Source organism: Lissotriton vulgaris, chromosome 2_1 (assembly GCF_964263255.1).
Source record: "Lissotriton vulgaris chromosome 2_1, aLisVul1.2, whole genome shotgun sequence".
Taxonomy (NCBI): domain Eukaryota; kingdom Metazoa; phylum Chordata; class Amphibia; order Caudata; family Salamandridae; genus Lissotriton; species Lissotriton vulgaris.
The window spans coordinates 1,203,973,708-1,203,991,622 of NC_141687.1; the positions used below are offsets into that span (position 1 = coordinate 1,203,973,708).

Here is a 17,915-nt window from a genome sequence, read left to right on the forward strand (position 1 = left end):
TGGGAGCTATCCACTGACTTGTAGAGAGACATGATCAGTAACACTTCCCACATACTAGTGCTTTGTAGGGGAAATACCCCGGGTGACTATGTTCCATCACCAAAGTGATTTTGCAGTCATGGGGAAAGTTGATGGAGGATCCATAAGGGAAGGGAAGTATTGCTCCCTAAATATCTTTATGTTATGTTATGTTATGTTATAGGTATTTATTGTTTTCACAGCTGCTCCAGCAAAGGAGCGTCCTGGCGCCCTAACAAGGTAGAAACATAGCACAACTGAAGCTAAAACAAAATAGGGACAACTAAAAGGAAAGACTAAAACAAAAATGTTTTAATGGCTTTCCGAAAAAGCATGCGATCCTCCAGCAGACGAATTTCCACCGGGAGGGAGTTCCAGATAATTGCAGCTTTGACACAGAAAGAGCGTCCACCGGCACGAAAAAGCCTGAATCGAGGGACCACGGCGAGAGCCTGGCCCAAAGAACACAGAGCGCGTGTTGGAACATAAAAGGACAGAAAGTTAGACAAAATCTGGGGACCTATGCCCTTCAAAATTTTAAAAGTCAGACAAAGGACCTTAAAATGGATTCTCTTCCTCACTGGTAGCCAATGCAAGGAGCAAAGGACATTGGAAACAGGACAGAATCTGGGCAGGCCGACTATCGCTCTGGCTGCGGCATTTTGTACCCGCTGTAGGCGGGTAATTTCTGCTTGATTGGCCCCCACCAGGAGGGAGCTGGCGTAATCCAGGCGAGAAAGACAGTAGCCAGTATGGACGGACAGTATGGACGGCCCGTGCAATCATTGAAGTTGAAACGCTAAAAGGAGTTTACAATTGGGCCTTATTAGAATAATGTGACTAATCAAAAGCATATAAACTCATTCAATGTCTAAACAGAGCTTGAACTTGAGCAACATAAAATATGTAACTATCACCAACAATAGCACACCTTTAGACCACTTTTTAATGTAGTGGAGACATTACCACTGTGGAATTACATGAAGGGAGAGGCTTTATAAGAAGTGGAAGACACAGAGTCAGAAGTAATTCCAGGCAGTGAACTCCGCTTTGTCCGCGGAGTATGTGGAGGCTTTCACACTCCGTGTTCTGAGGAGCTAACGGAATTCTAAAAAACTCGGATCAGTGTAGCAGAGTTTTTTTTTCGCTCACGTTTGCCAACGGTAAGTTGGCGAGTGCGAGTGAGAAAAATCAAATGCTCGAACATTTCCCTGCGAGATTTCTCAAAGCTGGTGTTAGAAATGGGATTTCTGGTTGGCTAAGGCTTCCGCCCATGCCAAGCAGAAACCACCACTCTAGTCAGAGCAAGGGAGTTACACGCTGAAGATAACCCCTGCTCACCCCCTTGGTAGCTTGGCACGAGCACTCTGGCTTATCCCAGACGCAATGTGTAAAGCATTTGCGCAATGCACAACCACAGCAGCAACACACTAGGCACACTACAAAAGAAACTCCACACAACGTTATATTACAAATAGCTTTTGTATTATCATAAACACATTAGCAACATAATCACACATTTACACTGTGCCAACTGGCACAAGGCATTATTCACAGGGGATTAAATACAGGACCAGGCCAATCGGGCCATGATCAGAACCATCAGAACAGGTAAGTAAATGTAAAACACAACCAGTAACTACTGGTACCATAATGACCTAAGCATTATCACATGAGCATTAGATATCATCCTAAAATATCATAGCATGACATAAGGCAATAAATCACATTAGACCCCAACCTCACCAGCATAAACACATTATGCATAAACCTCCTAAACATAAACACATTATGTCATAGGCATCACAAGTACAAAAAAGTGAAGGTAATTACCACGGAGGCCACGGACGGAGGAGGAAGCACATATAGGCTGGGAGTTGACTGGACCCCCCCAATACCCTTCCATCTACTGTTGGCCCATGAGGCACTGTTCCTCGTCACAATAAGCATACTACATGAGTATCTTGTTAGTAAGGGATGTGTATTAGAATATCTATTTTATATCCATACACATAGTTCCCTTTACCTTCACTTTTTTGTAAATACACCCATTGTGGCGACTTTCTAGTGAGTGACAGGGGGATCATTTACCCCGGTCCTGACGAAGGGGCATGGAGCCCTGAAACATGTCGACCCACATAGGAAAGTAAGCACATAACACCGCTTATCCTTTCCGACTTCACTTTTTTAACAATACCAGCCAGTGTTTATTAAATAGTTTTTGTATCACTAGGCCAGGTATTTTTTAACATCACCTTCCTATCACTCCTGACCTCACTGACACTCACTCCATTTCACTCACATAGCACCCACATTAAAAAGGTGCTCTAGCGTAGTCGCTTGTCGCAGCACTGCCCTGTCCGGCAGCCGGGCGGGAAGACCCAGATGATGAAGCATGACACCAAGGGCCCTTTTGGTGTGTGAGGGGTATTTTAAACAAATGTGTGTACTCCAAAAACACCAGGATACATACAAACAGACCCCCTTTTGAGGTGGACCTTTTTTGATTATAGTTACTTGTGCATGAGGAGGATGTGTCCACCTCAGTGCCACGCGGCACTACCTCTTCCTCCCTCTTGTTGATCTCTTTATATGATTTACCACACTTCACATTATTACTTTCTTCTCACTACCACAGTCCTGTGCCCAGACGATACATATCCTACTTGGTAACAATTACATATTTCTGTAAATGCTATAGGCTGCATTCACAGAATCCTTGAGGAATGTTGAGGATGGGGCAGTCAATTTTCAGTCATCAACTTCATGCTTGGTGTTTCTCACCCTCTCCCTTTTCTTGTATAACTTCACTAACAAACATGCCGTAGAGGTGTTCATATAGTAAATGACTGAGCTCTCCACTTGCAAGTCTTGAACCTTGTTCATCACAGGACACAACTGACTCCCCTCAATAGAACCTACGCAAAGACACAGCTCTCTTTCCCTCGCCTTCTTTAAACTTGATTATGGGGCACACAAATGTTCTTAGGTGCAGATATTCAAACCTGTACAACGAAGGACAAAGCCCTAGCCAATTTTAAGAATAATCAGTAATCATTTAGTTTTATTTACTTTTATCTCACCCGGTCATCTTTAAAAATTGGCATAACCCATTCACATACCTTTTAGCTTATTAGGACCAACACGTGAAAGGCATCCTAAATATCTTAAAGTTCAATGTATTTCCATGCTTTTCAAAGTACTCAAATTAGAAATGCATGGCAAAACATAAAAGAAAGTACAGTTGCGCACTTTGGTGGCACCGTGTGAGACAAAATTGTTGTAAGTCTGCAAGAGCTACGAGGGACTCCAATCAGTGCAGAAGAATTTAAACATGTTTGCCTGTTTAGCGTAACTGTAACCAGCTTCTGCATGATTGTTTTGCTTATACTAACCTGCCATCACTAGATGTGCCCATCTCCGAGCTTCAGATGCTCTGCACCCTGGCACATGAGAGGCAAATGTTTGTAAACCACCTTGCTCAATTATTTATATTTTTGTTACTAATGAAGGCCAACAACTAACTTTCATGTGCACAGCTGGGAAACTGTTCTCATAGTTAAAACTTTGCTAAGAGAACGATACTAAGAATGTGAGGGCGATTTAAACTGAGTAGGTTGGTCTTTACTGCGTCAGGGTGACGAAGTAAAATACTTTGTCGCCTGAATGAGTACCCATCTTCCAGATCTAGGACCATTGGACATCTTTTATACAGGCACGAGTCACAGTCACAACAGTTCCTCTCAATGTATTAAAGCATTAAACGTTTGAAAGACGGCTCCACCAACAAGACAGTGCGGTCTGTTAAGAAAACCTTTAACCTGCTTTTTAATTTTCAAATGCAAAATCCCAAAGCAGGATTTTGTGTTTGTAAAAACCAGAAACAAACTCAGGACCCCCACACCATGGTCTCTCATCGTATGCAGGTCATTTTGGAGTTTTCACTGGCCCTTACTGCCAGGGTTTATCTGGTGGTGACAGAGTGTGAAAACTGTCCATTTGACCATCCACTCTAAATAGGGAGGGTGTCAAACGGCCAAACCTCTGAAGCCTTATTCCACCGACCATCAGAGGTGTATGTCAGAAAGGGATCAGCCTCCATCACTATCATACTGAAGTTCCACCTGACTTTAAATGAGGCAGACAGTGCTTCAGTTTGGCAGAGAGTGTACTCTGTCATCAGTGTGATGGAATACCCACTCTAAGTGTGACGGAGTACCCTCTCTGTCAAACTCTAAATCAGGTCCTTTTGTGTCGGAGGATATATATTTGAGCTCTGCATTGTATCAGAGAGCCCTGATCCAATGCGTATGTATGTGGGATCCCCTTGTCAGTGATCTCTGTGATTCATAGACTACTGTTTTTTTCTCAATGAACATTTTCAGACTTGCGCTTTCTAGAGCGACGATGAACAGCATGTGATACCACTCCTATATCTAAAAGTGAGATGTCTTTTGATTTCTATAGGGGGACAAAAGTTCTCTGGGACCTAGATTGAACACAGTTCTGATGCTCCTTCCCGGTTTGCACTCATGTTTCCGAAAGCCCTAATCATGGAACCATCTCATATCTCCTACTTTGTTAGTGCCGAAATGTGGGGCGTCTCATCAGCCCAAAACATTTCCAAGAACCATATACATCCTTATCTTGTGTTTTCATAATATGAATGTGGTGTGCGGTCTTTGTTTCATATAAGGCAAGAGTTGTGGTGATAGGTCCAGGTTAAGGTGGTGCAAGCCAAAAGCCTACTTGCTTCAGCTCTATAGCTATTGGAATCCTCCTAACAGCATGGCGTTAAAAACTCCTCTTTGAATCAAATATTTGCCAGCAAATTTATGTGTCAAAAGTGCAACAATTAGAAATTGACATTGCAGTATATCACAACTACTTGGCTCCAATCTACAATGTGTTGGCCTCTTCTTTTGGTGGCATCCAGATTACCTCTAAACAGCCTTTGGATTCCTGTCATGTTTGAGTCCAGGTCACTTCGGCAACACCACCTCAACTCTTTAAACTTTATACCATATAAATGTATTTTGATTTTTCATCTATATATATCTATCTATCTATCTATCTATCTATCTATCTACATACATCTATATCTATTTATCTATCTATATATATATATATATATACATATGTAATACAAGGGATGCAGCACTCTTGGATGGATTTTCAGGGCTTATTTATTTAAGCGTTATCACCCCACCAACGCATTTCAGCCAGACAAGGCTTTTGTCACGGTCAGTAAGTCTCTCTTTACTTTCCCTATTTATTATCCCATGTCTGCCGTCAAGTGGCATTATGGGATATGTAGTTTTACACATATTCAAACAAACTTTATACACAACAGAAAGACTTTAGCGCTTCGTGTCATTACATTACATAGCTTTTGTATCCAGCTCACAGTGTTTTAAAACTGGCTCTGTAATTTAAGTGTGTCTCACATAAAAACAATGTGTTTAGGTTTAGTACCACCTATTTTCAAATCAGTTTTTGAAATCTGTTTCTTAAAAATTTACATGGGTATAGTACCCTTTTAATCTAATTTGCTATCCAGTCTTGGGCCCACAGTCTGAAGGTTAGTTCAAAGATGTACATACAGTTCTTCGTCGTTATTTTTTACCTGCCAAAACGGAGATTGGAGAGCAATGTGCTTCTACGGAATTGAAATGGTACCAATGGGAGACCGAGGCGGAGACCGTGTGAAAAAGCTACGTATAAATAACGACGAAGAACTGTATGTATACTGCATACTAGGGCCATAGTCAATGAAGATCCCAGTTATCCGGTGGCCAGACACTTTAGAAAATGTAATAATAGTGATCCTAAATATTTTAATATTTTATAATTGATGCAGTCCCTGTTTAGAAAAGAGATGGCAACAGAGAAGAAAAGCTTAGGCAACTAGAAACAAAGTGTATTTTAGAGTTAGATATCAATTATCCAGGAGGCCTTAACAAAAGTGAAGATCTGCATACATATCTATAATAAGTTAAGCGTATTATCTCAGGTCACCAATCCTACAAATGTTCACTGTGGTTTTAGGTTTTCCGATTTTTTGATGCATTTTGTAACAACTTTTAGATTATCCATTTTATCTAAAAATGATGCAAGTTATTTAGTTAGAAACCTTTATCATGTTTTTATTAATTGCACTTTATCCATTGCTATTGATGAGCCTATAATATATTTAAGTTTATACAGGTACAATCTGTGGGAAAATGAATTCATAAGCACTTTTGGCATTAGGCACTTTAGTACACAAATCCTGGCTGAGGAGGATTTGAGAGTACGTAGACACTTTAATGCAAGATTGTTATTAGCACAGAAGATTAATGAAGCATTAGTCACTTTAGTAATTTAATCAATGCGCAGATCCTATCTGGGTAGAGCTTGTGAATATTTATTAAGTACTATTTACTCTTAACTATTAGAACGGTAATGTAAGTTGACTATGTATAAAATTCATAGTTATTAGAAAAAGGCATTATGCTATTTATGTATTATGACCAACTTTTTAACAACTGTATTATGAACCTGATTCAATGCATAGCAAAAAAGCACCCTCTGCCACCCTCTGCGAAGGACTCTCTGTCTTCTTTCAAGACAAAATACAAACCATCTACTCCTCATTTCCCACAAGGGAATTAACTACCTCACCTCCCCCTCTTCATCCCTTCCTTATACCTGGTCTGAATTCAGTCCTTTTAGCCTGGAGGCTTCTCTTAGCCAGCTGGAAAAAACAAAATCCGGATCTCCACTAGACCCCTGTCCAGCTAGGCTTTCTAAACTTCTGGCCCCACTATTAAACCCCCACCCTAATCTACTTTGGAATTCTTCAATGAATATTGGTATCTACCCTTCAATCTGGAAAACTGCACTGGTCCAACCTATCCTTAAGAAAGAAGATGCAGATCCGGCTGAATTGAAACATTTCTGGCCCATCTCCCTCCTGACAGCAACGGCCAAAATTCTGGAACAAAAAGTACAAAAACAGCTTTCCGAATACCTAGAATTCAACAAACTTCTCCATGACTCCCAGCCTAGCTTTAGGTCAGGTTACAGCACCGAGACAGCGCAGTTGGAAATATCTGAGAATGTCCAGGAGACCTTGGACAATGGCCACTGAGCTATGATCGTGCTGTTAGATCTGTCGGAAGCATTTGATACAGTGTCCCACATGATCCTACTTGACAGACTAAGACAACACGGAGTGACAGGGACCACTCTATCATGGTTTGCCTCCTTTCTGGAAGACCGGTCCCAGAAAATATTGCTGCATCCTCACATCTCATTTTTGCGCCCTATAGTCTGTGGAGTCCCCCAAGGCTCGGCCTTGAGCCCGACCCTTTTTAATGTTTACCTCTCCCGGCTAGCCTGCTTATTGAACAACATGGGGTAAGTGTCATCTCGTTTGCTGATGATACACAGCTAGTGTTCTCTTTCAGGGATATATCTGAGGCTGCATTCTCTAACTTTAGACATTGTCTGGTCGATATTTCAACATGGATGACTGAGAACTGTCTGAGGTTGAATACCGACAAAACAGAGGTTCTATTCTTCAATCAGCCATCTCCTCCCCACTCAGATTTATGGTGGCCACCCAAGCTCAATCCCCCACCTCACCCTGTGCATGGGGTTCAAGTTTGACTCCACCCTCTCTTGCAAGACTCAGATTGGCCATGTCTCCTCTTCAAGCTTCTGGAAAATGAAGTCCCTACGGAGATTCCTCCATCTCATACCCATGGACTGCAGAAAGACAGTAGTTCATGCCCTCATCACGTCTCAATTAGATTATGCCAACAGTCTGTACCTGGGTCTGCCTGACTACCTGATTAGAAAGCTACAGACTATACAAAATGCAGCAGACAGGCTCATTAGAAATGTCCCAATACGACACCATATATCTCCCCATCTATGGAGCCTACACTGGCTGCCTATAAAAAGGAAGGTAGAATTCAAAGCACCTACTCTCGCCTACTGGGAGATTACAGAAACGGGCCCCCTTAACCTGAGGAAAAGACTCCGCAAATACTATCAGACGAGGATTCTGAGATCTAATCACCAAGTACTTTTTGTTACTCCCCGTTTCGAAAAAGACAGACTAGGTGGTCGTTCTTTTACGGTAAGAACTGCCCATCTTTGGAACTCTTTACCCGAGTTCCTAAGGAAGGCCAATTCGGAATCTGCCTTCCGCAAACTCCTAAAAACCTGGTTCTTTAGCCTCCCCTAGCACCTGCAACTCTTGGCAGTCTGCTTCCTCCTCCTGTTCTCTGCAATTAGCGCCGGGACAAACTCCAAATAAATAAAGAAAAACAACTTTGTATTTATACAATGTTATTGTTGAGTTAAAAAACAGATGTATAAATGTGAAAAATGGACACAAAATAAGTGTTTATACAATTACAACAGTGTTGATGCATAGACAGACAGTCTTTTGTTCCCTTCGACAAATCAATTACAGAGCAGTGTCACTTTAAAAGAGCCGATCTGTATATTCAGCGTTGTCATTTGATCAAGGCCGGAAACTGTGAAACGCGTTATGGCAGACGGAATAAAATAAACCAAAAAATATTTGCACAGATTTGTGGTCCACTGTCGTGTTTTGCCAAAGAGAGTTGTATGGGACGAGTTTTGTATATATGTGTGTGTGTGTGTGTGGGGGGGGGTGTGCGTGTGTGTGTGGGGGGGGTGTATATGTGTGTGTATATATAACTAAAACTTTACAGCATCTGAAAGTGGAATGTGTGACTCAACAAAACAGCATCTATCCACAAAAAGGCTAACAGAACAATAATGTTTTCAAAGTAACCACATCTCTTCTTGGTTAAAGACTACAGACTTTTGCCACAAGTTGGCATCTACATAAAGACTCCAAATTGTTTTACTACCTGTCGCTCCCTGCTGTACCTCTACCTCGTGTATTTTGTATCATTGCCTGCCCTTTACTCTTATGCTTTCATTTGTGGATGGCCTGATATTTTGTTACAGTAAAACTGCCTAGTGAAACACAGCAGCTAAAGGTTGTGAGATTTTCTTGCTGCCTTTTTTACTTCCCCCCTTTTGAGTTTTCCTGCTTGCCATGAGAGATAACCAACGGTTTCTGCATTTCCCAAAGATTTCCTCTCCTTCCGACCTGTTATACTGTACGCATTTTGCCAAGTTTGGGGAAAATGTTCCTCTGTGCAGTATCACCACATAAATGTGATTCAGACACAAACACTCAATTTTCTTTGCCTTTTCTATTGGCATGTATCTTGTTACATAGACAATGTGCCTCATTGCATAAGTTACTGCAATGTCTCATTTTCTTTCACATTGTCATTAGCTTATGCCTTCAACTAGCAGTACACTCACCTGAGCAACAATGGCTTTCCTCTGTACCTTCGACATGTTTCTGGTGGACTCTAAGGCATCATTACTGGAGTTGAAGGCTTTCAGAATATCTTTGCCTTTGAATTTTTGAAGCACACCAACACTTAATCCTGCCATCAATGCCCCCATTTTGGAAAGTTCTTGTTCTGTAATCTAAGGAAAACACAAGGGGATCACAATCACGATTAGGTACTTTCTTTATCAACCAATTTGAATGCATTCTTTGCAATAGTTTTTCAGCCTAGTTAGAGACTGTGGTTTCATATCGTGGTTAGAACGCAATATAGATTCTCTGGGTTTTCATTTCCATGTTTAAACCCCAGTTGTCCTATGCAGTAGACCATTCACTGAACGAACACTGGTGGTTTCTTATAGATTCAAATTACTCCCAATAGTGAGTGTAACTCTACTCATCGAATAAAGCATATCAAATCTCGTATGGTGCAAATTCTATTCATGGGTGTCTATCCACTATAGTAGATGATCCTTGTTTGAGGTAAAGATACCTCAGACATGGCAGAATATGCAGCGATGAAGACATACCAGAGGCAGTGGTGCAAGTCTACTCCTAGTGTCAGAAGGTAAGATGAAGTATTGAGACCACTACTGTTGAAAAGTGTGAAAGAAGCATGTGCTGAATGAAAAGTAATGTGTGCATGTATGTTTGAGTTATTTCTATCACGCAAGCCAAGAGAAAAAGTCTGCAGAAAGCTGTACATGTATGAGAGAAGCCTAAATTCAATGCGTGAGAGGAAGCTGGGTTACTTACAGTTAATACATTGTGATGTGGTGTTCTTTAAAGCGGTGAGTCTTCAACACTCTCCTTAATTGGAGAAGCATTGGGCCTGTCCTGATTGATACAGTGACGTTGTTCCAGATTCTGGGTACATGGATAGGAAAAACCTTCTTACTTGTTTTTCTTTTTTGTGCTAATTAGTCTTCAGTGAGCTTGTCTGGAATATAAGCAAGGGTGCAGGCCATAATAGCTTTGTAAATAAAGCAGCTGGTTTTGAGGATGGTGCAGACCTGTGAAGGGTGCCAATGGAATTCGCTCACAATGGGAGAGAGGATGATCATATTTCTTTAGGTCGTGGAGTGCTGCCATATGTAAGAGGCCCCTCATGAGTGCCAGTGCCGAGTTGAGGAGGCCATGAACCTTGGCTTTACACCCATCCAAATAAAAGAGTAGGAAGGCATTAATGATAGTTATGAAGTTGCTTTCTTGAAGAGACAGTGCGATTTTCTTTAGGAGAGAGAGCTGATACCCGCTATCTTTGTTTTTTGGCAGCATTTTCTTGAGGATGGCGTTGGTGTCCAGCGAGAATCCAAGTGACTTGGCATTCAGTGAAAGTTGGGGCTCAGAACTATCAAGTTTCATGCCATTGAGCCAGATTTGTACTGTACCTTGTTTATTCTTCTTGGCAAATAACAGGAATTCTGCCTTAGTTGGTTTGAGCTTCAAGTAGATGCTGGGCATCTGGTGTAGATGATGTGCAGGCAGTGTTTGAAACATTGGATATCTGATGCAGACAAGATTTAAAGGTAAAGTTTTGCATCATTGGCATAGTGGTGAATCTGGATGTTGTTATCTTTGAGTAGAGCACCAACGGTTGAAGATGGCATGAGACAGTATGGAAACTTGGGGGACTCGACAGGTAATAGTGATCATTTGGGACCTAGAGATGCCCATATGAATAAACTGTCGGTTGGAATGCTAGAAGAACTAGTGAAAGACACTGGCAGTAAATCCCATTTGGGACTCTAAAGTGCAGATGAGGGAGAGGTGGTTGACTATGTTAAAGGTAGCTGAGGGGTCCAGTAGTATTAGGAGGTAGGAGGAAGCTTTATCTGTAGTCAAGAGGGGATTGACTATGATGTGAAAGGTTGCGTCTCTGAGCTGCAAGTAACAATATGTTTGGCACTGCCAGGGGCCAAAAGAGTCACTCTTTACACAACAGCATGGCTCAGCTCTAGCTCTACCTCCTACAAAACAAATGTAATTCTCACAAATGAATTGAGGTAGACTAGTGCTTTCATTGGCTTGTCTACCTCTAGTTTATGATGGACATGACTGTGCCTTATTAGATTTGTATGTGAGTAAATACAGTTCCCAACAGGTATTATGCGGAGACAATTTTGAAAACATATGCAATATGCATTACAAAGAAAGGAAACCAAGGAGTCAAGAAATTTTCAGAGAAGGTAGTCTTATTTTCATAAGTGATAAGAAACTTTCAAAGGTCAATACAGTTAAAGCAGCACTGTACAGAGTGGATCTTGTGACAACCCGGTGACACTTGGTGCAGGTGCTATATACAATCAGTGACAAGTGAGTGTGCAAGTGTTTAAAAACAACAGCAATGGCGACGCATTGATCAAAATTTTAAACATCCGATATTGGCCCCAACAGAGACAAGTAACCATTACTTGAAACACAATTATTAGAATGGGAGCACAAGACGTGAAATGCGTCGTGAGATTCAAGCTGTCTAGTCGACGGCGTTTCGATCCCAGTTGTTCGGGATCCTCATCAGGACAGGGTTGTCGATGAGAACAGTGACTCAAGCTTTGACAGGATGACGTGGTTGAAATCCTGGTTATAGACTCGATCGTCCAAGGTTACTGAATGATTCTTCCGTCTGGGCAGCGAGCGGTACTGGCGAGTCCTGACTGAATCAGGAAGGTTGGCCATAACCGGGGGTCTGCTGTCACAACGGGATGCAGGCAATGAATGCGCTAGCTGTCCGCCAGTACCGCTCGCTGCCCAGACGGAAGAATCATTCAGTAACCTTGGACGATCGAGTCTATAACCAGGATTTCAACCACGTCATCCTGTCAAAGCTTGAGTCACTGTTCTCATCGACAACCCTGTCCTGATGAGGATCCCGAACAACTGGGATCGAAACGCCGTCGACTAGACAGCTTGAATCTCACGACGCATTTCACGTCTTGTGCTCCCATTCTAATAATTGTGTTTCAAGTAATGGTTACTTGTCTCTGTTGGGGCCAATATCGGATGTTTAAAATTTTGATCAATGCGTCGCCATTGCTGTTGTTTTTAAACACTTGCACACTCACTTGTCACTGATTGTATATAGCACCTGCACCAAGTGTCACCGGGTTGTCACAAGATTCACTCTGTACAGTGCTGCTTTAACTGTATTGACCTTTGAAAGTTTCTTATCACTTATGAAAATAAGACTACCTTCTCTGAAAATTTCTTGACTCCTTAGTTTCCTTTCTTTGTAATGCATATTGCATACGTTTTCAAAATTGTCTCCGCATGATACCTGTTGGGAACTGTTTTTACTCACATGATACACCCATCCCAACGTGGTTTATGGGTCTTCTCCTGTTGTTTTCATACTTATTAGATTTGTAGACTTTGGAAGTCTTCTGATAATTTTCTCAACATGTGTTAGTGCTTCCATTTCACCTACTTGGAACTGGAAGTGAAAATGGCCTCTGCCACTGCTTCAAACACATTGGTCAACCTAACAATCTGATTGAGACTTCTAACCGCAGATTCCTTACCGTAGGATATTCCCCAGGCATCAGATTGGATCTGGAAGATTTGTGAGTAGTACCCCAGCGTGCCATTAGGTGACATCATTCAGCTCCACATCAGTGTCATCTACGTTGGAAGTGATGTGTGCGGTACCTATATAGGTGTCAACCGGGCTTACTGTTCAGTTCTTTCTTTTCCACACCAGATGCCACTGATCCGGTCTGAGTTACTCTCAGTCAGTTTTGATTTGCCCCTCTGCTGACTTTTGTCAACTCTTTTTGAGGATTTTCCCTCCTGGTGTGAGGATGTCACCCAAGAAACTGGCAGGTTTCGTGCCAAGTGGAGCCTGACACAGACAGGTGTTTGTGACAGACCCCTACTTGGTGTTTTTGTGGTGCTTGGAGTGTTACCACAACTTCAAGACCTGTGAGAACTGCCTTGGCTTGCACCCTCAAACTCCTCGGTGCCTGGCATCGGATGACCCCGCAAAGCTCAAGATCTTGGTTTCACGGAAGGTCCCATGATCATTTGCAGAGCCCCACGCTGTGCTCATCGTCACACTCCAAGTCACTGAGGAAGTCTGGTAAGTCACACACACAAAAAAACATCCAAGACGTCAAAGTGGTCTTTGACTTCACTGTGCCAGTCAAAGTCCTCTGAAGAGACGTGATGACATTGTTACTCCAGTCCTCCTGCTTTGGTGTAACCTGAGTCAGGGCCACTTCACGCTTCCTTGATTTTCCAGGAGCAAGAGCATACCCCACCCAGCTCAAAGAATGTTATGGGGCCATGCACCTCATATCTGGTCTCCTCAGCCTGTCTGGAGTGCTTTCAGGCTCAGGATGTCCACTCACTTGATCCCCACTGGCATGTTCGCCCTCAGGCCCATTTGGGCCCCATAGATCCCTTGCTGGATCCAGAGGGGAGCCACTGGCAAGACCAACACATTCCTTGGTGCTCGCTATAGTGTTGACGCTCTTGGCACCACCCACTCCCCATGGGGGTGCCATCTCCATCCTCATTACTGTCTCCAGCACAGAGTTGCATGGGTGTCACCCAATGCCAGTTCTGGCGCTGACCAGGACCATGCTCTCCGGAGCAGACCCAGTACCTTTTACTCTTGATAGACCCAGAGTGAAGTTGGAGGGGTCTAATGACCTTTACCAGCATCCCTTAAATGAGGTCAACTGTTATGAAGAACTTGAGTAGGCTAGTGGGCTACAAACCTCTCCTGACACTGGCTTGGTTTCTCCTCCTACTGTGGCTACAGAGGAGGGAGCAACTTTTACTATGGGGGTGCTTAGGGTGGCTGAGGTCTTGTCCCTTCAGCTGGCCTCAGTGGCAGCCAAGAAAACCTTCTGGACAGAGGTGCTTCAGCCGAGAGTCACTCCCATGAGCCCTAACTCCCATTTAATTTAATGAAACCCCTACTGATTTCCTACTCGGGCCTGGCCAAGCCCTGTGCAGGAGCTCCTGTGCATAGGACAACTGCCCACCGCCTTCGCTCAAGGGGACTCAAGTTTCCTTCCTTGGCACCCACCCCCCAGAGAGCTTGTTGGCCCAAGTGTTTCCTACCACTCCATTGGATAGGGAATCCAAAAGTCTGGATGCCTTGCCGTTTGGGCCAATATTCCCATATGATCTGGGATTCAGATGCTCAAGTGCTGCCCAGCATCAAAGAGGTGAACCAAGCCATACTCTTTCAAGCCCGCTACCAAACTTCACCCTTGCTGCCTGCCACACCAGGGACTAAATCCCCCACCTTCCTACGTGCCAAGAGGCACCAGCATCACGTTCCCTGCACCAGGCGGCGCATAAAGGCTGTCTCAGGCTCCTGCAGCGCGGGACGCTGGCGGGCGTGCCCGGGCAAAGCCCAGGCCAAGGGCAGGCCCGTCCATGCCCGTCAGAGCCCAGAGGAGGCTGGGCTAGGACTACTCTCCTGGGCCTCATTTCCTTTATCTGCCTCCTTTTTTACTTGGAACAGGGTTATCTGACACACTGACTCTCTCCACCAAAGAGATCTGTCAAGTAAGTCTACTAGAAATATTGTATCCAGTGTTGTCTTAAGCCCTGTTGAATGGGATTGCGCTGGTTCTCGCAATGGCAAAATGGAAGCAATTGGGAGATAGGGAGAGCATATCTAAATCCCTCCAGAACTCTACCTTGACTGTTTCTTTTCATGGGTGGCAAAAGTTATGGATGAATAAATTCAAGTAGGAGAACGCTGGTCATCCATGGAGGGGGGGCCTAATTTAGGTACGAACTCGGATACACTACTATGTGAGCAGGCTAGAGTCTTGGAATCAGAGAGCCCTACTGCTAAACAACCCTCATTGGAAATGTCCCTCCCTGTAAAATTATCGTCCCAACCCCCAGTACCTCAGCTGTTTGGCCCCCCCAGCCAAAAAGAAGAAGAAACAAAAACACTTGGAGCCTCCACGGGCAGATAATACTAGATCCAAGAAAAAAATCTCAGGAGGTCTTCAATGTGGATCACGACAGTGCTAAGCTAGCACCATAAACTGCACATCATTCTCCCTCTGTGTCTTCTGTTTCCACAAGCCTATCCTGCCAAGCCATTAACAGGCACATGCATCAATGTACGCTTTTGCTGTTCCTTAATTGCGATTATTAAGGGATCGCAATTAAGGAATTGCAAAAGCCTTTGCATGTAGGAATCGCTATAAAATTAGCGATTCCCAAACATTCTTTAATAGCGAGTCGCAAATTGCGAGTTACAATTAAGGAATGCTTTCCCATTCATTTCTATGGGCCTACAGGCCCATAAGAATGAATGGGAGATTGCATGCGCAATTTGCGAGTACCAATAGGTACTCGCAAATTGCGCATGCAATTTCAAGAGTGCAAGGGTGTCACAGGACACCCTGTTGCACCCCTGCAATTGATCTGTGCACACATGTTGCGCACACACATCCCCCAAGGGTATGTGTGTGTGTGACCTACAACTTTGAAAAATGCACTTCAGTGCATTTTTCAAAGTTTTTGCAAATTACCATCAAGTACAAATTGATGGTAATTTGCGCTCCCTATTAGCAAAATCACAATTTGCAATTCCATCATGCATTGCATTTAAGGAATCGCAATTTGCAATTCCTTAAATGCAATTGCAATTTAAGAAATCTCAATAATTTGCGATTTCTTAAATTGTGAGAGGCTGACAAGTTGATGCATCTCAGAAGCCCTTTTTGCTGGCACAAACGGCCGATTTTTGCGACTCGCACCATTTGCTCTCGCAAAAATGGTTGATGCATGTGCCTGTAAGTCTTTAATGAATGATTTTGAAAAAATATTGCTAACAAACTTGTCACCTATACTTGATAGGCTCGATAAAATAGAGGCCAATGTAGACAATATTAAAAAATCTCTCACTAGTCTTATGTTGGGGACTGGGACTAATGGGCACTCACAATCTGATTCTGCAGATCAAACGGGAGTAAATATCACTGGAAACCATAACATTATGTCAGGAAACCATCTCTGCAATGCAAAGCAACCCTTAGCTGCCCCCATTGCCCAAGAAAAAGGTCATGTCACACGGGAAACCCTTTCCAAATCCACAGTAATGAGGCATAAGACTTGCCCAAATGAGGAGGGGCACTTTGTTAATTCCATTGGATTCAATTCTCGTAGTGCCTCAGCTAACAAAAAGGGAGCTGAACGCCCTGGGCGGCCCAACCCACAAATAGATAATGGTGCTGTCACGACTGATACCTGTAATGAGGTGATCCTACATCTGCCCCCAGAGAGCTGCCCATATGTGGTGATCCTAACCAACGTCCCTTTGCTACAGGGTGAACTCAAAGAATCCACCAGCCAGTTGAATAATAAAGTCTGTCATTGGCTATCCCTAAATACTGATTTCTCAAACTCTAGTTTTCATGACATCTTGTATATCCGGAGAGTTAGTTGGGTTGGTCCATAAAGAAAGCTTGTAAAAGGAGATTGCATCAGTGTCAACTACAGTGCCTGCACATGATCATATGCTTGTAAAGTCCATAATTAATCACCCGCACCAGGGAACAACTAGTGATGACCAGAAACAACAGATTATTTCTTAGAATATTGCGGGAGTAAAGTCCAAACGTAATGTCCAGAGTGGGGCAAGATGGTGGACAGCTACCGTGTATGCCTGTTTCAGGAAACATGGGCAATGGAGCAGTTGGGTAGAGTTCTCTACATTCAGCATTGAGGCTAAGCCATCCCCAGCTGGTCGCCCTGCTGGTGGGCTAATGATTTGGGTTAAGACTTCATTGGACTGTAAAATTAAGTCACTTGAGGTAGAATCCCGGGAGATCCTAGGCATAGACATGGTTTGGCCAAAAAAGGGAATACCCATGTTGGACTAATTAATATATATAACAGGTTTAGTAGCCATCACAGGCCCTCAGAAACCTTAACAATGCTCTCCATTTTTCTTGATACCAATAGGGATGAGTCTCATCTTATCTTAGCTGGCGACTTCAATACGACCTATGGGCCAGTTGACTTTGTACAAGAATTAGTACAGGAGGGAGAGCAAGCAAGGGCTATTAATAAGCTACATATACCAACTTTAAAAAGATGTACAAAGCTTGGACAGCAGGTATTGTCTCTTACCTTAGCCCATGGGACCCGAGCATGAGGAAGCTAGGTATACGTTCAAGAGGGGGAATGTTAAAAGTAGAATCAATTACATCATGGTAGACCTTGATCTTTAGCTGTATGTCAAAGATATAATAGTCCAAAACCGCGAGGATAGTGATCACAAGGCCCTCTTCCTGGAGCTATCTGGCCTCCCTTTTCTGCACAGCCAAAATCATTGAATAACAGCCCCAATCATTACCTCAATAATAACAGGATCGTCAAATGCCCCAGGTTGTGGCGGATGGGAAATTACTTCCTAAGATCTGCAAAGAAGTGGCCCAGACCCTTATGGTACTTAGTGACCTATTAAAAGTGTTGGTTCCGTTGTGGCCAGATTTCAACAATTAACCAACAATGTTGGGCTTCA

The 17,915-nt window shown here is 43.2% G+C and overlaps 1 protein-coding gene across 1 annotated transcript in view; it reads right to left on the reverse strand.

The window, feature by feature from the left end:
- LOC147732395 (otoancorin-like) overlaps window positions 1–17,915 on the reverse strand; it is a 759,538-nt gene that overhangs the window by 416,094 nt on the left and 325,529 nt on the right. The window contains exon 10 of the mRNA XM_086956929.1: window positions 9,379–9,549. Coding sequence (XP_086813055.1) covers window positions 9,379–9,549 — 171 coding nt within the window. The remainder of the gene's footprint in view (window positions 1–9,378; window positions 9,550–17,915) is intronic.